General features: G+C 38.9%; 1 protein-coding gene across 2 annotated transcripts in view; it reads right to left on the bottom strand.

Annotated features, from left to right (window-relative positions):
- Nucleotides 1-27,447, bottom strand: part of SKP2 (S-phase kinase associated protein 2) — a 40,727-nt gene that overhangs the window by 12,648 nt on the left and 632 nt on the right. For both annotated transcript variants that reach the window (XM_004453326.5, XM_023587342.3), the window contains exons 2-5: nt 27,089-27,360; nt 9,683-9,794; nt 1,515-1,658; nt 52-186 (exon numbers count right to left, since the gene is read on the bottom strand). In XM_004453326.5, the coding sequence (XP_004453383.1) occupies nt 52-186; nt 1,515-1,658; nt 9,683-9,794; nt 27,089-27,360 (663 nt within the window). The remainder of the gene's footprint in view (nt 1-51; nt 187-1,514; nt 1,659-9,682; nt 9,795-27,088; nt 27,361-27,447) is intronic.

Below are 27,447 nucleotides of genomic sequence, written 5' to 3'. Positions count from 1 at the left end.
GACATTCATAATAACAATCGCCTTTGTGACATGCTCCTGGCTACCACTCACTTGACAATGGGATCCGAAAGCTGCAGGCCTTCCAGGCTTAGATTCTGCAACTTGGAGCACTGAGACAGAATGGCATGTAGAGTAGACACATCAATTACAGAGCTTGACAGATCCATGTGCTGTACACGAAAAGGGCTTGAGTACAGAACAGAAAAAAAGAGGCTCTAAGAGGTGGCTCACACAAGTACATCCAGATGACATTTACCCCTCCTTCTTCCCCAAATGAGCAGCCAATAGCAAATGAGAAAATTCCTACTAGCTAATTCCCATCCTTGCTCATTTCAAAACTCAAGAGTCTAACCCAGCACAGATGTTGAAGCTAATAAAGTCCCACTGAGATTAATTAGTGGGCATCATGAGCATAAGCTGGATGTGGGTGAGGAGGAAATGGAACCTATAGCAACTCCTGCTTTCAGGCGAGGGTGAGTGGGTAGATGGCAGTGGCATTTACTAAAACAGAGAAGCCAGAGAAGAGCAAGTTTGAAAGAGAGGCTGAATTTAATTTTAGATATGCTAATAATAGCAGTATGCAGGGTAAATTCAGGTGCACAAGTTTTTAGGTAGTTAGAAATAGGAGTTTATTTGGAAGAGAGCTGAGCTAGAGGTGAGGATTTGAATCCTGGGCAGAGAAGTGGGCATGCGGGACACAGCTTGCCCAAGGATGGCATGTGGATCGAGAAAAGAAGGCAGCCAGGGACAGACCTTGGAGTGAAGGAAGGAAAGCACGCATGTGGAAGAGATGGAGGAGGTGCAGCCACAGGAGTAAGATAAAAACCAGTGGGAGGCATGCCATCACACGACTAAGGAAAGAAGGGAAAAAACACCAGTGTCAGAATATATAGGTTTTATCCTTAGCTCTGCTGTTTCAGCTTCTTTTTCTGTTTGGTATCTGGTTACTCTATTCAGGTATGAGATGGCACTAAACCATGTGGCAAAACTATCTGTAACATACAGGCTATTAAGGAACTTTTTACAAAATATTCTACAAAAAGAACAAAATCAGGGCCTTTTTTTTTTTCAGGTTGCATACGGGCTCATAATAGGATCACAAGACCAAAGCCATGAAACGGGAAAAGGCACCTCCCGTTTTTTTAATTTATCAGAAATGGGCAGAGGGGACATGGGTAGGGAGCCTCGCATCTGCTGGTGAGTGCTATGTTTGCCTCCTGCTTCTTGGCCTCATGATCCCCATCTGCTGAGGACTCGACTTGAAAAGCTAAATGTGCATCTTTGACCCCAGGAAGAGCACAACAGTAACTCTGAGTTAAAAGGGGAACGTGTCACCAAAATCTGTACTGTATTTCAACATGAAGGCCACACAAGCCAAACATGCAATTAACACCCCAAACTGCAGATGGCCTGCCTCAGGCTGAAAGGCCAGAAATGGAAAGAGAGAAAATTTGATCTGTTTTCTACCTCAAGATTTAGAAGTAAATCTATTCCAGGGATTTCCTTCTTTTTACCTGAAATGCTCAACGACTGGTTGGTCCATAAATGATCGTGGGCAGCGGAAGGCAACCACCCCTCGAGACAGCAACCGTCCAATCACATCTGGGTGCAGATTCTTACCTGTGAGGTCTAAGGTCTGCCACAGAGACTCATCAAATCTGGAAAAGAGGAGGCACTTGGTTTGATAAGTTGGTCACACACACACTGGAGTCTTCCCTCAACAGTGGGACAGAAAAGGACAGAGCTGCTAAGCCTCTTGAAGTCAAATCTGAAGGAAGGTTTATGTGTGTGTGTGTGTGTGTGCATGCGCGTGTGTTTGTGTTACCTTTAAGGCTGTGGAGGCAACCAGACTTCAAAGTCTTGCTTTACTGCTGATTAGCACAAATCTGACTATTTCTGATCCTCTGGTTTCCTCACATCTAAGAAAGTGGTGGTATGAATAATGCCACAATTTTTTTCTTTTAAATAAACTAATCAATTTTATTGATACATATTAATAAACATACAATCCATACTAAGTGTACAACCAGTGGTATCTGGTATGATCACATAGTTGTGTATTCATCAATTCAGTCATTATTAGAGATGTTCATTATTTCAATAATAATAATAAAAAAAAGACAAAAATTCTGTGTGCCCTCTTGTCCATAGCTGCTATTTCTCCATAGTTATTTATTTATTTTAAAGTGGTTTTTATTGAGATATATTCACATACCATTCAATCTACCCAAAGTGTATAATCAATGGTTTTTAGCATAATCACAATGTAATGCATTCATCACCACAAAAATTTTAGAACAATTTCATTACTCCAAAAAGAGTAACTCCACACCCCTTAGCAACCACCTATCAATTCCTATATCCTTTCCCCACCCTGCATAACCACTAATCTAATTTCATCTTTATTAACTGGTTTATATTTACATTTTGCATAAATGGAATCATAATATGTAGTACTTTGTGATTGGTTTCTTTCACTTAGCATAATGTTTTATTTTGGTCCACTATTCACATCTTATAACATTAACATATTTGTTCAGTTTCAAAGGAAAACAGTCTTACATATGCAAAATTACCCATATTCATATTTCACATGAAGTTTTACTATGCTACACAGTCCCATGTTATATTTTTTAGCTTTTCTTTTAGTAATTTATATGACCTTAGACTTTCCCTTTCAACCACTTGTCATACATTACAATAGCACTGCCAGTTATTAACATTACATTGTGTTTTAACTTTTTCTAATCATTTCCTAAGATTAATGTAAATCCTTTTAACCAATTCTGCATAAGTTAATCCTCAGCTTTCCATTTTCCAACCTCATTCTATTTTTTAGTGACCCATATTCAAGTGATTAACTCCATGAGATTAGACAATATATTTAGTTCATAATAGGGCAATTATAATGTATTTGTCCTTTTTTGTCTGGCATGCTTCACTCAACAGGTTCATCCATATTGTTATATGCTTTATGACTTCATTTCTTCTTACAGCTGCATAATATTCCATTGTACGTATACAATGCATTTTATTTATCCAATCATTGGTTGATGGACACCTGGGTTGTTTTGATCTTTTGGAAATCATGAATAATGCCACCATGTATATCAGTGTGCAGATGTCTGTTTGTATCACTGCTCCCAGTTCTTCTGGGTTTTTAACCAGTTGTGGTATTACTGGGTCACATGGCACATCTATATTTAACTTCTTTAGGAACTGCCCGACAGTCTTCCACAGTGACTGTACCATTCTACATTGCCACCAACAATGAAGAAGTGTTCCTATCTCTCCACATCATCTCCAACACTTGTAGTTCTCTGTCTTTTTAATAGTGGCCATCCTAATAGGCGTGAAATGAGATTCACTGTACTTTTAATTTGCATTTCCCAATCATTAATGATGTTGAACATTTTTTCATGTGTTTTTTTGTCATTTGTATTTCTTCTTTGGACAAATGTCTATTCAAGCCTTTTGCCCATTTTTTAATCAGGTCGTTTGTATTTTTATTGTTGAGTTGTAACATCTCTTTATAAATCATGGATATGTGATTCCAAATATTTTCTCCCCTTGAGTTGGTCCTCTTTTCACCCTCTGGACAAACTCCTTTGAAGTGCAAAAGTGTTTAATTTTGAGGAGGTCCCATTTTTCTATTTTTAATTTTGTTGTTCATACTTCAGGTGTAAGGTCCAAGAAACCATCACATACCACAAGATCTTTAAGATGTTTCCATGTGTTTTCTTCTAGTAGTTTATGATCCTGCCTTTTAAATTTAGGTCTTTGATCCATTTTGAGTTGATTCTTGTGTAGGGAGTGACAGAGGGGTACTTTTTCATTCTTTTGGTGATGGATATCCAGTTCTCCCAGCATCATTTGTTAAGAGACTGTTCTATCCCAATAAAACGGACTTGGTAGGTGTGTCAAAAACCAGTTGGCTGTAGAGATGAGTGTTTATTTCTGAACTCTAAATTCTACTCCACTGATTGATTTGTCTATCTTCATGCCAATACCATGCTGTTTTGACCATTATAATAGCTTTGTAATATGTTTCAAGGTTAGGCAGTGAAATACCTCCCACATTGCCTTTCTTTGTTAGAATGATTTTGGCTATTTGGGTGTACTTTCCCTTCCAAATGAATTTAGTAATTACCTTTTTATTTCTGTAAAGAAGGCTGTTGGCATTTGATTGGTATTTCATTGAATCTATATATCTTCACGATATTGAATCTTCCAATCCATGAACATGGTGTGTCTTTCCATTTGTTTAGGTCTCCGCTGATTTCTTTTAGTATTGTTTTTTAGTTTCTGAACATAGTCCTGTGCTTCTTTATTTGAGGTTTTTGTTGCTATTGTAAATGGAATTTTTCCTGATTATTTTTTTGCTCTAGCTAGAATTTCTAGCACAGTGTTGAATGACAGTGGACATCCTTGTCTTGATACTGTTCTTAGAAGGAAAGTTTCAGTCTTTCCTCACTGAGTACAATGTTGGCTTTGGGTTTTTCCTATATGCCCTTTATCATGTTGAGGCATTTTCCTTCTGTTCCTATCTTTTGAAGTATTTTTATCAGGAAAGGATGCTGAATTTTGTTGAATGCCTTTTCTGCATCAAATGAGATGATCATGTGGTTTTTCCCTTTAATTTGTTAATGTGATATATTACATTGATTTTTAAATGTTGAACCACCCTTGCATTCCAGGAATAAATCCCACTTGGTCGTGATGTATAAGTCTTTTGAAATGCTGTTGGATTCTATCTGCCAGTATTCTGTTGAGAATTTTTGCATGTATGTTTATTAGAGAGATCAATCGATAATTTTCTTTCCTGTAGTATGTTTATCTAGCTTTGGTATTAGGGTGATATTGCCTTCATAAAATGCATTGGGTGATTTTTGCTCCTCTTCAATTTTTGGAAGACTTTAAATAGGATTGGTGCTAATTCTTATTGAAATACTTGGTAGAATTTTTTTTAATTTTTTATTGACTTTGTAATAATATTACATTAAAAATATATATATATGAGGTCCCATTCAACCCCCACCTGTCCCCCCCTGCTTGGTAGAATTTAACTGTAAAGCCAAGTGGTCCTGGACTTTTCAGTATCTCATAATATCTTTATGATCCTCTTTATTTCTGTGGGGTTGGTCGTAACTTCACTCCTTTCATTTCTGATTTTATTTGTATCTACTCTTTTTTTCTTTGTTAGTCTAGCAGAAATTGTCAGCTGTATTGATCTTCTCAAAGAAACAGATTTTAGTTTTGGTGATTGTTTTTTGTTTTCACTGTCATTTATTTCTGCTCTAATCTTTATTATTTCTTTCCTTCTGCATGCTTTGGGAATGGTTTGCAGATCTTTTTCTAGTTTCTTCATTTCAGTTATACCTTTGATTTTAGCTCTTTCTTCTTTCTTAATATACGCATTTAGGGCTATAGATTTCCGTCTCAGTATTGCCTTCACTATATCCCTTAACTTACAGTAAGTTGTGTTCTTATTTTCATTTGTTTCAATATGTTTACAAATTTCACTTACAATTTCTTCTTTGACCCACTGATTGTTTAGTATGTTGTTCAGCCTCCACCCATTTGCAAATTGTCTCCTTTCTCATCTATTATTGATTTCCATTTTCATTCCATTATGATCTGAGAAGGTGCCTTGTATAATTGAAATCTTTTTACATTTACTGAGACCTGCCTTCTAACCTAATGTGTGGTCTATCCTGTAGAAAGATCCACGAGCACTTGAGAAGAATATATAACCTGCTAATTTGAGATGGAACATTCTCTGCATGTCTAGCTCATTTATCATACTGTTCAAGTTCTCTGTTTACTTATTGATCTTCTATCTAGCTCTTCTGTCTAGAGTCGTAAGTTGAAGTCTCCAACTATTATTGTTGAGATGTCTGTTTCTCCCTTCAGTTTTGCCAGAGTTTTTGCCTCACGTATTTTGGGGCACCCCTGTTTAGGTGCATAGATATTTATGACAGCTATTTCTTCCTGGTGGATTGTCCCTTTTATTAATATAAAATGGCCTTATGTATCTCTTATAAATTTGTTTTGCATTTAAAGTCTGTTTTGTCCGATATTAGTATAGCTACCCCTGCTCTTTGTTGGGTATTGTTTGCGTGGAGTACCTTTTTCCAACCTTTCACTTTCAGCCGGTTTGTATTCCTGGGTCTATGGTGAGTCTCTTGTAGACAGTATATGGATGGCTCACGTTTTTTCTGTTGTTGCTGTTGGCTCCCTCATTTGTTTGCTCATTTGTTTTTGTTTATTTTTTGACCACTGCCTAGTTTGCTGTCTACTTGTTTTCTTTAGAAGGTACGAGGAACAGAAGCCAGGACATTCCACATGGAAGGTGGGCTCTCAACTGCCTGAGCCACAACTGCTCACCCTCATGCTTCTTTTTCTTTAGAGGTACCAGGGGTTGAGCTGGGACCTTGTACATGCGACCTTGTACAGTGCTCAACCACTGAGCTACACCTGCTCCCCTGACTCATGTTTTTTTCAACCCATTCTGTCAGCTTATACCTTCTGATCGGAGGGTTTAAGCCACTCAATTCAATGATATTACTGTAAATGCATTATTTACTTCCACCATTTTATTGTTTGGTTTTCATATATCATACCTTATTTTTGTCTATCTCTTTACTCTTTTGGTTATCCTTTCTGTTATTCTTGCCTTCTACACTCTCCTGCAAGACTCTCTCTCCTGTGTTTTTCTTTTAGGCTTGTAAGGCTCTCTTTAATATTTGCTGCAAAGATGCATACCTTTTTACGAACCCTTTTAGTGTCTTTTTGTGAATATTTTAAATTTACCTTCATATCTGAAGGACAATTTTGCTGGATAAAGAATTCTCAGGTAGCAATTTTTCTTTTTCAGTTTCCTAATAGTATCATACTGTGTCTTCTTACCTCCATGGATTCTGATAAGAAATCCACACTAAATCTTTCTGGGCATCCCTTGTATGTGATGATTTGCTTCTCCCTCGCTGCTCTCAGAATTTTCTCTTTCTCTTTAACATTTGACATTTTTAGTAGTATGTTTCTTGAAGTAGGTCTATTCACATTTATTCTGATTGGGGCATGCTACACTTCTTGGACATGTAAGTTCATTTCTTTTATGAGAGTTGGGGGATTTTCAGCCATTATTTCCTCAAATACTCTTTCTGCTCTTTTTCCTTCTCTTCTCCTTCCAGAACTCTCATGACATGTATGTTGTTGTATTTAGTGTTATCATTCAACTCCCTAAGCCCTTGCTCAATTTTTTCCATTCTTAATTTCAGTTGTTTTGTCTTCTGTATCACTTATTTTTTTTCTATCATTTCAAGTCTGCTGTTGTATGCCTCTAATGTGTTTTTGATCTCACCTATTCTGTCTTTCATTCCCATGAGCTAGGTTACTTTTTTATTCAGGTTTTCAAATGCTTCTTTGTGCTAGCTCAGTGTGTTCTTGACGTCCTTTATCTCTTTAGCCATACTGTCTTTCAATATGTTTAGCTATTTCAAATCCTGTGTCTCATCTGGGGCTCTGATATATTCCTTTGCTTGAGCCATTCTTCCATTTTCTTAGTATGTCTAGGCATCTGATTCTGATGTTAAGTTTACTCACATGCTCAATTTTTCTCTCATTCATAGAGAGTTAATGGCAGGAGACTCTGTGTTACTGATCTTCCTTGATTCTTGGTTCTACCTCTTCTGGATCTTTAGGATTGTCCCTGTTAGTTGGTAAAATCTGGGCCCTAGACACAGTAATGGGTTACAGACTTGCTTCCAAGGGCCATGGGGAGGGAGGCTGTAAAGATCAGAAAAAGCATCTATTTTAAGTTTCCTCATATGCACTTCCTTGGTCTGCCAGCAGATGGCACTCTTCATTAGCCCTCCAGTTTAAAGACTGGTTGGAATGTGTTCACTCTAACAGACTGAACCAGTGTGATACCGGATCCTACCTGGAGGCTGAGAGTCTCATAATTCAAATTTTGTCAGAGGCTGTTCTCCAACCTTTGCTGGCAGCCCCCTCTCTTTTCCCAGGTAGGAAATAATTCCGCTCCCCTTTGCATCCTCGACAACCAGCCCTGGTCAGTAGAGAGGGTAAGATCTCTTTGTTCCATGCTGGCTCTCAAGACAAACAACGGTGAGGCCCCACCAGGCCTGGAAGGGTTCGTGGGACACAGCACATCAACTCTGTGGGCCAAAAGTTGAGTCGGCCTTTGGCTACATCCCTTTCTCTTCTGTTTCCTGGGGAATTGGATCCCCGCGGCTCCCTTTGTAGCCACCAGCCCCAAGGCCTGAGAATTCAAAATTGTCTATAAGGTGTGTGTGTGTGTGTGTGTGTGTGTGTGCAAGCAGCTGCATCTGCAGCTTTAACTCAGTTTTGCCATCAAGATTTGCCCCTCTCTCTTCTGGGTGGTGTCAAGCCTTCCCCTGGTGTCCTAAACCCTAGAACAGTTTTTTTCCAGGCCATTTCTGCCTGTCCTCCAGCTATTTTCCTTGGAGAGAAGAGAGTCTTGTGTCTTTCTAGTCCACCATCTTCCTTGAAGTCAATACTGCCACTTGGAAGATGATATGAAGGATAAAGTTGCTAACCCAGCACCTGGGACATAAGCAAGTACTTTAATAAATGTCAGTTATCACTTTTATGACAACTCAAATGAAGATTAATAGACTGCATGGAGAGGACAGACTCATAGCTGGCAGAAAATAAAAATCAAAACAGGGTTGCTTGGTTAGGGATAAGTGAAATGTGCATACCACTGGCTCCAGCATTCCAGTTGCGCAAACCCCTCTGTAGCTCTTCTGAGCATGCAGCCCAGCCATGTACACCGTTCTTACCAGCATACTCCTGGAGGCATAAATGTTGAGACATCTCCTGGAGACTTCTGAGTATGTTGAAAATTGAGATAAGTGGCCTTTAAACTATAAGCAAACAACAGCCACAGAGATGAGATGGAGCTGAGTGGAGACAGGGAAAACATTCAAACTGAAAAACAAAGCCTTTTTCTCACTTCAGGTCTGTTAGTACCTTCTGGCTCACTAAGGCTTTGTATTTGCAGCTCATCTTCCACAGCTGCAAAGTACTGCCAAAGAACCAGCAGAAACATCAGCAAATGTCAGCTGCTGAACACTGCCACAAGCTAGGTACTGCACCAGCATCTTTACATTTCATCCTCATTACTGGCCTGTACTGAAAGTAACATCACCCACGTTTTATTTACAGAGACACTGAGGTCCAGAAGCATTAAGTTAACTCCCCCAGGTCACACAGAGCATACATGGCTAAGGCTGGGTTCACACTCGGGTCAAATACCACAGCCCCGTGTTCTCTTTTCCCAGCTTACTCACTGCTCAGCTTAGCTGATATGAGAAACGGCTATGTCTTAATGCATTCCTATAATTCCCTTAAGTCTTAGTACATTGCCTGGCCTAGAGCATCCAGTAAACATGTGCTAACCTGAATAAAGGGACAGGAAGTTTTTGGAAACAGGGCAAGATTTAAAGCTCCAGGAGACCCCTCTCTTTCATTGTGAAAGGAAGACACTAATTATTCTTAAAAATATGAAGGTACCTAACTTGCTTTCTGTTCCTGTATTTGTGTTGGTTTTTAATCTCACTAGATCAGAAATGAATAAATCAACATCTCCCTCTTCTCCTCCCCACTGAATATGCCCAAAGGGGTGAAAAATACTTACGCTAGGCTATACCATCTCTTACACACACTGGACACTTTTAGGAGTTCAGGGAGGCATAAACAGGAAAAGATTCCCAAGAGCAGCTCATCTGGAAGGGCGTCCCATGAAACACCTTTGAGGGAAACAGAAGTATGTTTTCCCATCATCATTTGTTACTTTACCAAGTCCATTGAGTGTTTTCATGCTCAGAAAGGACACACAACATTTAAGCTTAAAAATGGACGTTAACACTAATCTAATTACCTATCGTCACAAAATTTCTTTTTCAATTGAACTCACCGTCTAGGTGCTCTAATGTGAACACCATGCCTTTTCAGCAAATAAAGAGAGAAGCAAGAATACTTTTATGTCATTCTTTTCTTCAGTTCCAGCTAGCCAATCCCAGGCAAAGACTTAATTAGCTGTGCTTCAGAGCAAGTCTCCATCCTCAAGGATCACCCAATAACGTCTAAGATGTTGGGATGCTTTGGGTCACTAAGGAATGCCTGGTTTCCTCTGGAGTGAACTCAGTAGTGACTTTATCAAGTAGTAACCTTACTTAAACAGTACACGAGGCTTCCTCTCTCTTCTTTCAGATTTAGCATTTTCAAGTCAATTTTCCTCAAACAGCAATACCAAATGGCTGTTCATTTATTAACGCAACGAATATTTACTGAACACATCCTGTGACGCCAGGCTTTGATTACCGGTTGGGAAAAGCAATAAACAAAAACAAAACACTTTACCTTCATGGAGTTTGCATTCTGAAGAGGGAAAACAGACAATACATGTAAAAATAAGTAAACTGGATGGAATATTAAAGTTGTATTAGTTCCATATAGAAAAATTATGCAGGACATGGTAGAGGAAGATGGGGAGTACAAAGGTTGGGGGTTAGAATTTTGAATACAGAAGTCAGGGATGATGGCAATCATCAAGCAAAAGTTTTAACAAAGCCCTGTAAGTAACTGGGGCATGTTCTAGTTGCAAGCATGTAGGTTCTGAGGAACAGCAAGGAGGCCAGTGTAGAAGAGCAGAGAGAGCACAGAGAGTGGTAGGAGACGAGAGGGTCAGGTCATGTGTGGCTTTCTACTTCATGACACCGTCTTTGGCTTTGACTATGAATGAGATCAGAAGCCACTAGAGGGTTTGGCACATTAGAATGGCACCATCTAATTTAATTAACCTTTAATAGGATCACTCTGGATGCTGTGTTCAGAATAGTCTGGAGCAGACTACCCATATTCTACACATGGGTGTAGGAAAATTGGTTTCCTTCGTCTTATAAAAATAAGCTCAGGAGATCAGAATAATATGACAATGGCCATGAAGCAAACAAGGATATTAAAAAACTACAGAAAGAGTGGTTGGATTAGTTCAATAACTGCCTTCTATGTCTCTATCTACCTCCAGTCAATCTTCTATAACAATTCTAGTGATCTCCTCTCCACCCTCCCATTTAAAAGATACCGTTATTTACTGGAAATGCACATTATACCTGACACTGGGCAAGTGGGATTGAGGACACAATGAGAAGAGCATCAAGATTGATGTAAACATAGCAATCATTTCCTCTACCACAGTATACCTGGGCATTTTTCCAAAATTATCATGTCCTTCCCTCAATTAAAACCCTTCCATGTGCTCCTCAAATAGCCTAAAACTCACACCACTTCCAAAGACTTTCAAAGCTTTCATGCCAGGATCCAACTCATTTTTCTAAGTTCATTACCTAAAAATGTGCTCCAGCCTTTAAAACGATTTATAATTCTTAGAATGAGTCATTGTATGTCACAAGTCAATGCCCTTGTACATGCTGTGCTCTCTCCCAACAACTATTAATTTAAAACCAAATTGCTATTAAAGTCCCAGCTCTTCTTTAAGGCCTCCCATGACATTACTAAGGACAGGTCATTTATTTTACCATATTTCATTATTTATTTATTCATCTGTCTAGGTCCCCTAATAGGCCAGAGCTCTTGAGAATAAGAACCTGATTTTTTTTTTATGATTTTTGTATCCCTAGGACTTAGCACAATGACTAACAGAGTTATTCATTCCTGTATTTCTTGAATACATACTGCCAAAGTCAGTGTTAGATCTAACACAATGTCTTGTGTATTTGTCCATTCACATGTTTATTAAGCATTTACTATATGCGGGGTATGTGCTAAATTTTAGGAATACAATAATAAACAATTTCAATAAATTGTCATGATGAGCTACAATAGGGCTCAGGTTTCTGTGCAGCACATGGGAATGGGGGAGTAGTCAGGGAAGCCCTCTTGAAGGAAGTCGCCTCCATGGAAGAATGAGATATCCAGTTCCTCAATTAATGCCAACCTCTCTATTGCTAGAGGATACAAGTAAGGGACTGAGGACCAGAAATCTAGGAGTAGGGAGATGAAGGCAGATCATCCACATTGACCCAGACCCTGACCTGGGGAGGCAGCTGGAAATTACCTGGAGGATCCTCTGTCACCACCACAAAGCACCTCCACGGTTGGCATGGCAGGGGATGAAGGTTCTCAAATTTGATACTTTAGTGATTCATCAGATTTCTCCCCATTAATTATTCTTAAATCTCTGACTTCTGCTGCCTTTTATATATATGTAGAACAGACCCTAGTATTTGATTTGGCAAAAAAAATTGGATAATTAGTTATTTCAAACTAAAATGTAGAGATTTTGCTATGATCAGCAAAGGCCATCTGACACCAGGAGCTTGGCATCCAATAAATTTGAGAGGTACCAGACTGAGGAAGAAGCACAGCTTCCACTGAAATCCGGGCTATGTTGCCCCCAAGTCCTTGAACTTGGGCAAGTACTTAATCTCTCTGGGCCTGTTTCATCTGTAGGAACAGAAAAGACTTGCCTTGCATAAATAATATATGGGGAAAAAAATAAACAACACAATAGAGAGTCAAACTTCCCTTTTTGTTTCTTGCTTCTATTCCACAACTTTCCCCATTAAATTTGTACCTTTTCCTTTTGTGACAAACATTTCATTGTTGCTCTGAATTTTTACCTATATGAAAACACCAAAGATCTGAGCAGGCTTTAGTCAAGGGCTGCATGGTATGATTTACCCAAAGGCCATAACTGCCTCTAATTAAGTCTGGGTTCCCCCAGAGGCATATCCTGAGATACGGATCTATATGCAGGTAGTTTACTTTAGAATTGATCCTGGGAAACAGAGGAAAGAAGTGGATGTTATGTCATTGAGTGGAGACCCATACAATGAGTGTGAAGGTGTACCCACATCCTGGGGAGACCTGATGTTCTCAAAGAGAGGGAACTGTGTCTCTCCAGAGGATCGCTGGCTCCCAATTAGTTAGGGCAGTCTGGTATGTCAAGCCCTCAGCATTGTTGCAGTATCTGTAAATCTGGTTCCTCAAGTAGTGAAGAATGAGTGTCACAGTGTGCCCTGAGGGGAGGGAGAGAGATGTATAACAAGGATGGAAGAAGGGCAACTGGGGGGCAATGGGAGTTGCTCCTCAAGATCATGCAATGATGGACAAGTCAACTTACATCTAAAGTGTATAAAAGTCTATAACTAAAATGTAAACTATAAAGTAAAACATAAGGAAACTAAAAATTGATAAATTTGTACAGTCTAAAATATAAACAATAATGTAAACCAAAATGGAACCATGTTTGATAGCTATGTTTCAAAATCTGTACATCAGCTACAGCAAATATAACATGAACATGTAAAAAGATCATTGCTGGGGAAAGGGGAAAAGGGTTTGATGTTGGATATCTGGGAGTCCCCTATATTGTGTATGTGAATTACTGTGATCTGAAACTTTTTTTGAAGACAAAATTAAAAATGGAGAGAAAAAAAAAAAAAGGATGTAGACACGGAGGAAGAAATCAAAGTGCCTTGCCATTGTACATACAGGGCAACACCTATTACACTGATGAAAAGCAAAATGTTAGAAACAAAGCTTTATAATAATTTTCATTTATTTCATGTATTTATTAATACACCAATTTATTTTTACTTTATTTTAGTATTTCTAAATTACTATGTATTCTATTTCTAAACTTTAAACACATCACTATATTTCAATTTCCTATTAATTGAATTTGGCAATATATTAAGATTCACTGTTGAAGAAGTTTTGGACCACAGAGAGGTTCAACTATGGCAGGGGAGGAACTCTGGTGTGGGGTGTTATTGATGGGGGGCACATGAATTGGGGGGGGGGTTATCCAGGGCATGTATATAGGGAACATAAATATGTTACGATATATGTCGGGTATTTTTATAGTAGTTACAGTTACAAACGTCAACTGAGGGAGAGCTGAGTTCCCACCCAGGGGAGCTCTGTCACATTCCCCAATGGTAAAACAATAATCCCCCAAGTGCAACAGCAAAGATCAACAAGAAGGATGGTCCAATAATGAGCCCTTAATACTGACGACTATGCTTAGGAGCCTGTGTGCCTGAAATATGAACTAGGCCTAGAGCTGTAAGGTGACTAAGTTACCTCCTAAGACCCTCCATGTTGCTCAAATGTGGCCACTCTCTAAGCCAAACTCAGTATGTAAATGCATTACCTTCCCCCCAACATGAGACATGACTTCTGGGGAAGAAGCCTCTCTGGCACCAAGGGATTACTACCAATCACTATGGCAAAGACAAATGAGTTGATATGGCTAAGAGTCTTCCAAAAAGAGTCGGGAGGTCATCAGAGGGGTCGTGCTTACGCACACCTCAGCAGGACCCCAGAAAAAGCTGAAGTAGATACAACCCTAGGTACTGGTTCTCCTGAAGGCTATGTTGATCCACAGGGTATACAGTCATGGCAGGTGGATTTGGAGCTCTGTGCCATGTCAGAGGGCCCTACTTTGGAATTTGTGCTGCTGAGTGTGATGGAGCTGGACTCAGATGTGTCTTTTCTATACATGCCCCTTCTGTCACTTTTACTGAACCTGTGGTTGGCACTATGGATAGTCCATACTCAGGAGACTTGACTCTCTGGACTGCCCATGTGCCAGCTGGGCCCTGAGCCTCAGCAGAGTAGCGACTCCTACTCTCTGGTTCGTTGGTCTTACCCAGGTCAGCTAACAGGGAGGTGAGGATGGTCAACCACCACACCAGGGAATCAAGAGTGCCTATAACTATAAGCAGAGGAATTGCATCCACCATCCATGTGGAGTCTAAACCCTCTCTTGATCTAGAGGTAGAGAGGACATTACCATCCCAGGATCCACAGAATGGAGGAATAAAATATGGACTAGAGTGGGTTTACTGATATTCTACTATAAAACTATTGTGACAAGTAATAGAAGAAATTTTAGCATTGAGGTGTAGAAAGTGGCCACAGTAGTTGCTGAGGGCAAGGAGAAGGTAGAAGAGATGTGATGTGGGGGCATTTTTGGGATTTTGAGTTGCCTTAATGATATTGCAGGGTCAGATGCTGGACTTTACATACCCTGCCATAACCCACTGAATGTACTGGGTGAGAATGTGAACTACAGGGTAAACGATCATCTGTGTAGTGCAGTCGTGCCCCAAAATGTGTTCACTGGGTGCGATGAGTGTGCCTCAATGACAAGGGAGGTTGTTGGGTGTGGGAGGAGTAGGGTGAGTTTTAATGGAAGTCAGGGACTAAAAGGTATTCATCTTACAAAGGCTAAATAAATAGCAAAATGGCAGGAAAAAGTCCTGTATTATAGATAGTGACTTTATATGAAAATGCATTAAACTTTCCAGTCAAAAGGCAGAGATTGGCAGAATGGATAAAAAAGCATGACCCAACTATAAGTTGTCTGCAAAGGTACAGAAAGTAGGTTGATGGTGAAAGGATAAAAAAAAATATACCATGCAAGTGGCACCCAAAAGAAAGCTGAGGTAGCTATATGAATATCAGATAAAATAGGCTCTAAGTGAAAAGCAGTTAGGGACAAAGATGGCCATTACATACTGATAAAGGGGACAGTTGAACAGAAAGATATAACAATTATAAATATACATGCATCTAACATCAGAACCCCAAAATACAGGCAGCAAATACTGACACATTTGAAAGAAGAAATTAATGCTTCTACATTTATAGACTTTAATACACCACTCCTAGTAATGGATAGAAAAAAATATAGTCAGAAGATCAATTAGGAAGTCCAGGACTTGAAAGATACACTAAACCAGGGGTTCTTAACCAGGGGTCCATGGACTGTGGGCCTCTGTGGAAAGATTTCAGGGGGTCTGTGAGTTTGAATTGAAAAATTCAAGAAAACATTATTCTTATGAGAACATGTTGATGCGGGTATGATATATTTATTAAATAATACACAGTATAGTGTGGACTTAGTATGATTTTAATTTTGATGTTCTGAGTGCAGTACATAAGTGTCTGCAAAAAGGTTGGTAAGAATGGTGAAGAAGATTTTATGACGCTGTGGGAAAACTCGAATTTCTAAATGTTTGCCAAAAATGATCATTCGAACAGACGTTGAACTGTGTTCGGTTATCAGGTATTGAAATTATGGGAAAGTTGTAAAATGTAATTTTGAATAATAATAAAGTTTAATTTAAAGACATGGCAATGTTGAGTGCCATTAAACTATCTGCTGCTACATTCTGAGAAGGGGTCTGTGGTTTACAAATGACTGGCAAAAGAGTCCGTGGAAAAGAAAAGGTTAAGAAGCCCTGCACTAAACCAACTAGACCTATCAGACATATATAGAGCACTGCTCCCAAATGAAACAGAATACGCATTCATCTCAAGTGCACATGAATGATTCTCCAAGATAGAGCATATATCAGTAAATTTAAAAACATTGAAAACAAAAAATATTGAAACCGCACAATGCACATTCTTAGACTTCAACAGAATAAAGTTAGAAATCAATAACAGAAGTAGAAAATTCACAAATTATGTGGCACTTAAACAACATACTCTTATATAAATAGTGAGATAAAAAGGAAATAAAAAGTGAAATTAGGAAGTATCTTGAGGCAAATGAAAATACAGCATAACAAAACTCATGGTATGTAGTGAAGGTAGTGCTGAGAGGGAAATTTATAGATCTAAATGATTACATTAACAAAGAAGAAAGGGAGCAGTTGTTAGCTCAGTGGTTGAGTGCCTGCTTCACACATTCAAGGTCCCGGGTTCAATCCCCAGTACCTTCTTAAAAAAAACAAAAAGAAAAAGAAAGCCTTCAAATCAGAGACCCACTCTCAAAACTGTAAGAGCTGTAAAAAGAAGAGCAAACTAAACCTAAGGTGAAGGGAAGGAAGGAAATAACAAAGATTAGAGAAGCAATAAATGAAATAGAAAACAACAACAACAAAAAATACTAGAGAGAATCAACAAAACCAAAAGTTGATTCTTTGAAAAGATCAATAAAATTGACAATCGTCTAGCTAGACCAACAAAAAAGAGGATATAAAATTCTGCAAAACAGAAATTAATAGGGGATATTACTACTGATGCTGCTGAAATAAAAAGGACTATAAATGGATACTATGAATACTGTATGCCAATAAATTAAGTAATCTAGATGAAATGGATGAATTTTGAGAAAAACATAAACTACACTGACTCAGGAAGAAATAGATCTCCTCAAACCAGTAATTAGTAAAGAGATAAACCTCTCAACAAAGAAAAGCCTTGGACCAAATGGCTTTACACAGGAATTCTACCAAACATTCCAAGAAGCCATAACTCCAATTGTGCTCAAACTCTCCCAAAAAATTGAAGAGGAGAGAACACTGCCTACCTACTCTGAGTCCTACATCATCTCATTCCAAAGCTGGATAAAGATACCAAGTAAAAACACAAATTACTAACTAATATGTCTTATGAATGTAAGTAAATACAAAAACCCTCAACTAATTTAAAAAGAAAAATAAAATAAAATTTAAAAAAAATCCTCAACAAAATATTAACCAACCAAATCCATTAGCATATTAAAAGAATAATACACCATGTTCAAGTGGGATTTATCCCTGTATGCAAGGTAGGTTCAATATAGGAAAATCGAGAAATGTAATACACCACATTGACAGAACGAAGGGAAAAAACACAAGATCACTCTAATCAATGCAGAAAAGGCATCTGACAAAATACAGCACTTTTTCTTGATAAAAAAGCTTAAAACACTAGGAATAGAAGGAAACTTCCTCAACATGATAAATGGCATATACAAAAAGTCCACAGCTAACATCCTACTTAATGGTAAAAGACTGAAAGCTTTCCCTCTAAGATCAGGGACAAACAAGGATACTCACTGTTACCAATGTTACTCAACATTGTACTGGAAATTCTAGCCAGAGCAATTAGGTAAGAAAAAGAAATAAAAGGCATCTAAATTGAAAAGGAAGAAGTAAAACTTTCATTATTTGCAGATGACACAATCCCATATGCAAAAAATTCTGAAAAATCTATAAGAAAGCTACTAGAGATAATAAATGAACTCAGCGGAGTGGCAGGGTACAAGATCAACACCCCAAAATCAGTAGTGTTTCTATATACAAGCAGTGAAGAAGTCAAGAAAAAAATTCCATTCACAAGAGCAACTAAAAGAATCAAATATCTAGGAATAAACCTAACCAAGGATGTAAAGGACTTGTACACAGAAAACTATAAAACACTGCTAAAAGAAATTAAAGAAGACCAATATAAATGGAAGGACATTCCATGTTCACAGATTGGAAGGCTAATAAATATTGTTAAGCTGTCAATTCTACCCAAAGCAATTTATAAATTCAATGCAATCCTAAACAAAATGTCAACAACCTTCTTTTCCAGAAATGGAAAAGCCAATCATCAAACATAGATGAAAAGGTAAGGGGCCCTGAATAGCAAGAGCTATCTTGAAAAAGTATAATTAGTTGGAGAACTCAGACTTCCCAATCTTAAAATATTTACAAAGCCACATACTCAAAACAGCATGGTACTGGCACAAGGGCAGACATACAGACCAACAGAATAGAACTGAGAGCTGAGAAATCAACCCTCAGCTCACATTTATGGCCAACTGTTTTTTGACAAGTGGCAAAGACCAATCAATTGGGAAAGTATAGTCTTTTCAACAAATGGTCCCAGGAAAACTGGATCTCCTTATGCAGAAGAATGAAGGAGGACCCCTATCTCACATCATTTATAAAAATCTATTCAAAATGGATTAATAACCTAAATATAAGATTTAGAACTAGCAAACTCCTAGAAGAAAACATAAGGAGGCACCTCCAGGACCTTGTATTAGGCAATGGTTTATCTTTACATCCAATTCACAAGCAACTAAAGGAAAAATAGATAAATGGGACCTCATCAAAATTAAAAACTTTTGTTCCTCAAAGGACTTTATCATGAAAGTAAAAAGACAACCTACACAATGGGAAAAAAATATTTGCAAACCACCTATCAGATAAATGAACACTGTCCAGTATATATAAAGAAATCTTCAATTTAAAAATAAAAAGTCAAACAACCCAATTAAAAAAGACTTGAACAGACATCTCTCCAGAGAAGATATACGAATGGCCAGAAAGCACATGACAAGGTTTTCAACATTGTTAGCCATCAGGGAAACATAAATCAAAACCACAATGAGGTAACATTTCACACCCATTTGAATGGCTGCTGTTAAAAAAGTGGAAAATAAAAAGTGTTAGGAGAGGATGGAAAGAAATAGGAACACTCATTCATTGTTGGTGGCAACTTAAAATGGCACAGATGCTGTAGAAGATGGTTTGATGGTTCCTCAGAAAGCTAAGTATAGATCTACCATATGACCTGGAATCCCAGTACTAGAAATATACCCCAAAGAATTGAAAGCAGGGACTTGAACAGATATTTGCACAATGATATTCATAGAGGCATTATTCACAATAATAGTATACGATGGAAGCAACCCAAGTGTTCATCAATTGATGAATGGTGAATAAAATGTGGTATAGGGAGTGGTTGTGGCTCAAGCAATTAAGGACCCACCTCCCCATGGGAGGTCCCAGGTTGGGTTCCCAGTGCCTCCTAAAGAGAAAAAAAAAAAAACCCAAACAGACAATGAGCAAAAACAATGAGCACAGACAATGAGGGAAGAAAAAGTGGTACACATACAATGGAATAATATTCAACTGTAAAAAGGAATGACGTCCTAATACATGTGACAACATGGATGAACCTTGAAGACTTCACGTCTTCAACCCAGAGGTAGATGAGGATTGTGGTTAATTACACAAGCCCAAGAATGATGGTCTACGAATAAGAACAAATATACGTCATTATTATAAGGTGGTAAGAACATGGTGATGCATGGGATATTGTAACTTATGGACTATAATTAACAGCAATATTGTAATATTTTTGCATCAGTGTCAGAGAAGATACGATACCAACACTGAGTCAATATGAGGGTGTATGGGATTTTTTCTTTTGGACTAAGGAAAATGTTCAAAGGTTTACTGGGGTGATAACTCCACAACTCTGTGATGAAAGTGAGAGCCACTGACTGTACACTTTGTATAGACTGTACAAGGCCTGGGACTGTGTAATACAGTGAACCATGAGGTAGAAAATGGACTGTGGATACCAGTACAAATATATGAGTGTTCTCTCATGAACTATAACAAATGTATAATTCTAATACATGGTTAATAATTAGTAATTGGGGATGTATGGAAAAATATACCAAATACATGCTATGGACCATAGTTAGTGGTAATAGTCTGAACATGTTCTTTTATAATCTGTAACAAATATTCCACAACAATGTAAGGTGTTGGTGAAGAGGTAATGCATGGGAATTCTGCATATCATGCATGTTTGTTTTGTAAGCTCACCATCTCTCTTATAAAAACTATATATTTAAAATTGGCAAAGAATAACATAAAATAAAATCCATGGAACTATACTACACAAACAGTGCATCTTAAGTTCAATTATGGACTTTAATTAGTAGTACAATTATAAAAATGTGCTATCATCAATCATAATAAACGATCCATACCAATGCTAGGTGGTGGTGGTAGGGAGGTATATGGGAATCCTGTATTTTACACATAATTATTCTGTATATCCACAACTTCTCTAATAAAGAAAAAAAATTTTAAAGAAAAACAGTAGATGTAATTACGACAAAATGGATAAGTTCACACAACTAGGCAGTGGCAAAGAGGGAAATCAAAACCAGGGCTGACTCCAAGTCATTTTTCTGTCCTAAGATGCTTTAAGAGTCTTCTCCATTATGAGCACATATTTGTTCTTTAAGTTTAGACAAGGTGAGAAACCCGACTTGTACAAAAAGAAATCAACTGGGGCTAAGGAGAGGAAAGGGAGTAAAATAAAGATACTGAGAGATTCTAGCAGGTTCAACAACAAAAGGAAGGAGTAAGGGCCAAGGAAGCCCACAGCCTCAGCTAGCAGCCATATATACCTATGGCTCCAAGCTGCCCACAGAATGACACTGATTCTAGGTCCTGGGCAGATTGGACATACCTGAAAGTGGCTTCTGTCCCAGCAGATGGGCAGAATTTGTTTCATATAGCTGCTCTAGTGGCTGGTATATAGGCTTGTAATATGATTAATCTAATTTTACTTGCCATATTTAATATTCTAAACAACAGCCATCTGTTTCCTGAATTCTTTTTTCTACACTGCTGCCTGGTCTGTTCGCCTAGGGCATATGGAAAAATCCACAGGAAGGGCTTTCTTCCCCTTGTCTCTTTTAATAATTATTAAGCACAAGACTTTCTGTCTTCAATGGACATCTATTAAACATACTTCAGAGCCATGAAAGGGTGATAACTGGTCAGATTTGCAAGCCGCAAGTCACCACCTTTCCTACTTACTCCTAAGGCATAAATATGGCTTCTTACTTTTGCAATCTCATCATCTCCCATACTTTTTAAACTCTTCTGGAAAAAGTGGCTTGGTGAAGAGTTCTCCATGCATCCAATCTTCTCATTATAGGTGACCCCTCTTACTTGACATATTTATTTCTCAGAACATCCCTATGCTCAGATTCAAACTGAAAGGTCAAAGTTATCTCAATCATAACCAAAATGTTGACTCTTCAAAGTACTCCTCTCATTAAGTACAGGCAATCAAATTACACTTGGAGGATAAGCAGGCACCCACACTTGCAGGGTGTTTTATTGGATGGGGAGAGTTCTCATCACATGTCTGTTTTTGTGTTAAGGATGCAGTTAAAACTCATGTTTCCTTTCTGGGGAACCACAAACAGATTCTGCCATCCGGGATAAGTTCACCTCTCCCGTCCACAAACCATAAAGAGAAAACACTAGACTATGGGGATTTTTTGGATAGGTGAAAAAAGCAAACACAGCAAAACAAAAACTTGGATCCTGGACGAACCACTGAAGCTCACAATCCTTTATTTCTCCTAAGTACTTACTCAGTCTTGAGCTGTGGGGGGAGTAATAAGAAACAATGGAAATCATCATTTGGAGGTTAAGGTATATCAGCTCTATAAGGGCTGGGACTTTTGCCAATGTTCACCGATATATTCTTAATCCTTGGTACTCAATAAATATTTGTTCAATGAATGAATGAAAGTAAACTATGAAGGAAAAGAAAGATGCTGGAGAAGGTCCCATAAAGACTATAGAGTTGAATTTTAGGAACTGTAGTTCAGACTCATTGGTAACTCATGAAATCAATTTAGTAGTGCAGCAAATTTTTTTAAGCATGGATTAGAACAGAATAGAAATATATCGTAATACAATTTTGTAGCCCTAAATTTAGTAACATTAAATTAGTAATGTAGTTTTGTTAAATTTTTGTTTCAGATACACACTCAAGATTGTACCCAGGCTCAAAGCAGGACTTCATGGATCAGAATCTCAGTAATTTTGCACTTTGAACAAACTACTCTGAATTTTAAAGTGTAAAGTCTGAGAACCATTTTGTGGGGTCTGGAATTTCAGACGGTTTAATAGCCATGGAAGAGCTGATGAACAAAATAAAGTTTTTTCAGAGCTATCACCTGTTTAAAGTGTGGGGACAAGGATTTAATGACCAAGAATAAAATGATGCAACTGTTCTTCCTGCCCATGATTGACCTCATTGCTGAGCCATTTCCTCCCAATTCCTTCTACACACTCACCCTAAGGGCCAGTCAGACCTGTTCTGGTACAGGTTGGCCACATACTTTTGTCTTCCAAAATAAACACTAGGATTTAATCACCAGATGTGAGCCTGGAGTGGGGCCTGCAGGGAGACACTGCTGAGCACAGAACCAAGAAAAATTCACAGCCCAGAGTCACTATCATCAGATAGCTATGCAAAGCAGGTGTGCTCTCTTCTAACCTAATCCTGGCAGAGCTATGAGCCAACTGTCCTGACAACTGCAGACGAAATTTGCTGGAATGATGATCCAGGCACACTGGAGGCACTGTCCAGCCTCCTGGAGGCCCACTGGGAATTGTCTACCGCAGCTGTCCTGCATCCTACATCACTGAATCTACCTCCCCCCAATACATACCAATTAACCATCCATACTGTGTATAATTCAATACAAATACAAACATATGCTATCAGTTTCCCTCCAAGCCTTTGTTTTAAGTAATAACAAACATAAAAGTCAGTATTATTATTATTATTATTTTTAAAGATTTATTTATTTATTTAATTTCCCCCCCTCCCCTGGTTGTCTGTTCTTGGTGTCTATTTGCTGCGTCTTGTTTCTTTGTCCGCTTCTGTTGTCAGCGGCACGGGAAGTGTGGGCAGCGCCATTCCTGGGCAGGCTGCTCTTTCTTTTCAAGCTGGGCGGCTTTCCTCACGGGCGCACTCCTTGCGCGTGGTGCTCCCCCACGCGGGGGACACCCTTGCGTGGCACGGCACTCCTTGCGCGCATCAGCGCTGCGCATGGCCAGCTCCACACGGGTCAAGGAGGCCCGGGGTTTGAACCACGGACCTCCCATATGGTAGACGGATGCCCTAACCACTGGGCCAAAGTCCGTTTCCCAGTATTATTTTTTTTTTCTCTCTCACTTTAGACATATAGTTTTGTTTTTTTAAAAAAGATTTATTTTTTATTTATCTCTCCCCTCCCCTGCCCAGTTATCTGTTCCGTGTCCATTTGCTGTGTGTTCTTCTATGATGGCTTCTAGGCTTAAGAGTGGCACTAGGAATCTGTGTTTCTTTTTTCTGTCGTGTCATCTCATTGTGTCAGCTCTCCATGTGTGCGGCGCCATTCTTGGACAGGCTGTACTCTCTTTCGCACTGGGCGGCTCTCCTTACAGGGTGCACTCCTTGAGTGTGGGGCTCCCCTACATGGGGGACACCCGTGCATGGCACAGCACTCCTTGCGTGCATCAGCACTGCGCATGGGCCAGCTCCACATGGGTCAAGGAGGCCGGGGGTTTGAACCACGGACCTCCCATGTGGTAGATGGAAGCCCTATCCACTGGGCCAAGTCTGCTTCCCTAGACATATACTTTTGAAGTCAGGTTTAAATCTAGCCTCATTTACTGGACCATTTCCAGATCCTTCTCTCTTTTCTAAGAGTCTCCACTTTTGCTGAGAGCAAGGTAAACGGTCCACAGACATGGGAACCACTATTGAAGAAGTCTTCTGCCTCTGGGAAGCTATCGGTCACTACAGTGCAAAGGAATCCCTTCGTCTGGCCACCTCCGGCACTCACTACCTGTGCTGCTTACCTGCTCCCAGAATATTAGCCACTCTGTGCTACCCTGGACTCCTCTTATTTTATATTGTCTTTTCTCCTAGACTCAACATGTACATTCCTAGGTTAGCAACCATCCATTAAGCTTCTTATTTCCCATGTATTGTTTTCAAAGAATCCTTTTAATTTACGTTTGCGTGTGAATGTAGAAGGACATACACCAATCACATTCCATGTCAAAAGCAATCAGTACTGAACAAGTTATCAAAATCTGTTCATTTAAAAAGTGTCTTTCACCACAGCTATTTGATCAAGCACCAAACTGCTACCTCTGCATTCTAGATACTACAAAAAGCAGTGATGTCAAATTTTGAAGAAAAAATTCTACACTAACAAGCTAGATTACTAGTAATAAGGACAAAAGGAAAAAGTGAACTAAGCCTCTCAGACAGGTGTCAAAAATTTTGTAGGTTAAATGGCTTTTCTTTGATTGTTTATTATGTGCCAGGCAGTAAGCTAAGGCCTTTACGTACATTCTATCATTTAATTCTCATGGAACTTATGAAGTGATTACCTGGTTTTACAAAGAAACTGAAGCACAGAGAGCTCAAATAACTTCCCAATGTTACACGCACGGGCAACAGTAGACTCAGGATTCAAACCCAGATTTGTTGGACTTCAAACTCTGTAGTACTGATCACAACCCTTTAATGTCCCTTTAATGTATGCAAGTTCTGATGTGTATTCCAGACTATAACTTGGAGAAAGTTCTCATTCCTAAAATAAAAAGGGTCAAAAAGCATAACTTTGTGAACATAATTAACAGCAATGAATTTATATTTGTGGTTAAAAGAGGAAATTTTATGTTGTTACTAGAATAAACGTTTTATTTTTAAAAATTGGACTGTGCAATATACTGAACCCTATTGTAAATGATGAACTATAGTTAATAGTAAAATTATAAAAATATTCTTATATGAATTGTAACAAATGTATCACACTAACACAAGGTGTTAATAATGGGGTGGTAGATGGGACCTCTGCATTTCATGTATGATTTTTCTGTAAACCTACAACTCCTCTAATTTAAAAAAAAAGACAGAAAGAATTTTTAGAGCAAGCAAGTAAGCAATCAGCTAACTCTTCTGCAAAGAAAGCCAGATGGGAGAATTTAGGAACATATTTATTCACTTAACTACCTTGATTCTGCAACATTTCATCTTTATTTCTTTTATCTGTTTCATTTCCACTGTCCCCCAGCCATTTCAGTTTAGACTCCCTTTTGTACAATTTCAGCAGCCTCCTAATTCAACATATATCCAGAATTTGACTACTGTTTATCACTACTCCTACACCTCGGAACAAGTCTCCAAATTTCCACCTTCAACTTTCTACAATTCAGTTTCAACTCATCAGTGTTTCCTCTTGAAAGATTAAGTCAGGTCACAGCACAACTCTGCCCAACACCTCCTCTAGCTCCATTTCCCATCACTCTTACCTTTAACTCATTCCACTTTTAGAAGGATGGCTTCTTTGTTTTTCCTTGAACAAAAGCTGCTTCTACCACAGGGTCTTTGCAGTGGCTGTTCCCTCTGCTTGGGGCTCTCTTCTCTGAGATATTTGCATGGTACACTCCCTTACCTCCTTTAAGCCTTTACCCAAAGGTCACCGTTCAAATGAGGCCTTCCCTTAACTATCCTGTTCAAAACTGCAATGCATGTATCCACCCCAGAATTTCCAAACCCTTTTGGCTTGCTCTCTTTTTTTCTTTCAGCCATGGCACTTATCACCTTCTAAAAACTATAAAACATTTATTATTCATACATATTTATTATATTTTTTGTGCTCCCCCCACCACCACTAGAATGGAGGCCCTAAGTGGATAAGAAAGTTTCTCTTTTTTCATTCACTGCTGTCTCCAACACCTAGAACACCTAGAACAAGGCCTGGCACATGGTATGTGGTCAGCAAATAGGTGCTGAATAAATTAATGTTTTTAAATTACTAGCAAGAAAAACAGATAAGCCCAAGTCATAGCACTATATTTATATTTCTGAGGTACCGAGCCATTCTGGTGGCACTCATTGAACTGCTTGAGAAGCCTGGCAGTAAAGGGGAGGGGTAGTTAACTAAGAGGGTAATAATATGGTGAGTTTTACATTTCATTTAAACCATTCTGACTCTGTCGGATGGGTGTAGGGAGGATATGACTCGAGTTATGAGCCAATTCTAATAGTTGAGGCAAGAGATGAATGAGGGCTTGAGAAATACTGAGAAGGAAAGAAGCAGTGATTGATTAGATATTGGGGAATGGCAGGAAACTAGATTGACTCTCACATTTTTACCTTGCAGTGATGGCAGCCATTGAGATTTATCACCATTCCTTAGGAAGGGGCTGAGGGAGAGGAATCTCTCCACTTAGCTTAACATTCACATACTTTAGCACTTAATCAACATATGCCTAGACTATGGCAAAAAGCCCACCCAGAGATATGGAGCAGCAGAATATAAACAAAAGGAATACTGGAAAAGATCACTGTTTATGCTCCCACTTATCACTGACACTAAGGAAGCCAGCCATGTCTTTGAGCAGGCAGATTCCTTTCTAAGGAAAAAGGCAGGCGTATTCAAGTCAATGACGACACATCCACAAAGACTCCTGTAGACCCAATAACAATGACTTGCTCCGTTACTTCAGGAAATAACTTCAGAGTTAGGTAATTTAAAAAGGGAGCCATACTAAAGATCCCTGAAGAAAGGTTTACAGACAAAATAGTTTTACCGGCCTATGGGACTGCCAGTTTTACCTGCGTACCTTACCTGGAAAGCTTTCTCGATTTAGCTTGGGCCTGCGGACGATCACAAAATCTTTGTCATTTCCTTTGCTCTTCTGTCGTTTTCGTGGGGGGCTCTGCGAGTGCCCTAAATTTGAGAGCAGTTCCTGCGGGATGTTCTCACTGTCCACCTCCTCCTTCTCTAGGGCGGAGACCCCCATGCCTAAAAGCAGGTCGGATGTCTTGCTAGAATCCCATCCCCACGTGAAGCTGGTGGAAACGTTGCTGCTCTGATCGGGAATCTCCTGGAGGTGTTTCCTGCAGAAAAGCACAATACTTCAGTTCCTTTCAAAAACCACGGAAAATTACAAGGTAGTCATTTAAAAAATGCTGCAAGCTATGCAC

The sequence above is a fragment of the Dasypus novemcinctus genome, chromosome 2, assembly GCF_030445035.2.
Source record: "Dasypus novemcinctus isolate mDasNov1 chromosome 2, mDasNov1.1.hap2, whole genome shotgun sequence".
Classification (NCBI taxonomy): domain Eukaryota; kingdom Metazoa; phylum Chordata; class Mammalia; order Cingulata; family Dasypodidae; genus Dasypus; species Dasypus novemcinctus.
Note: the sequence above shows the minus strand (reverse complement) of the source record. Positions and strands in the feature narration are given on the sequence as shown.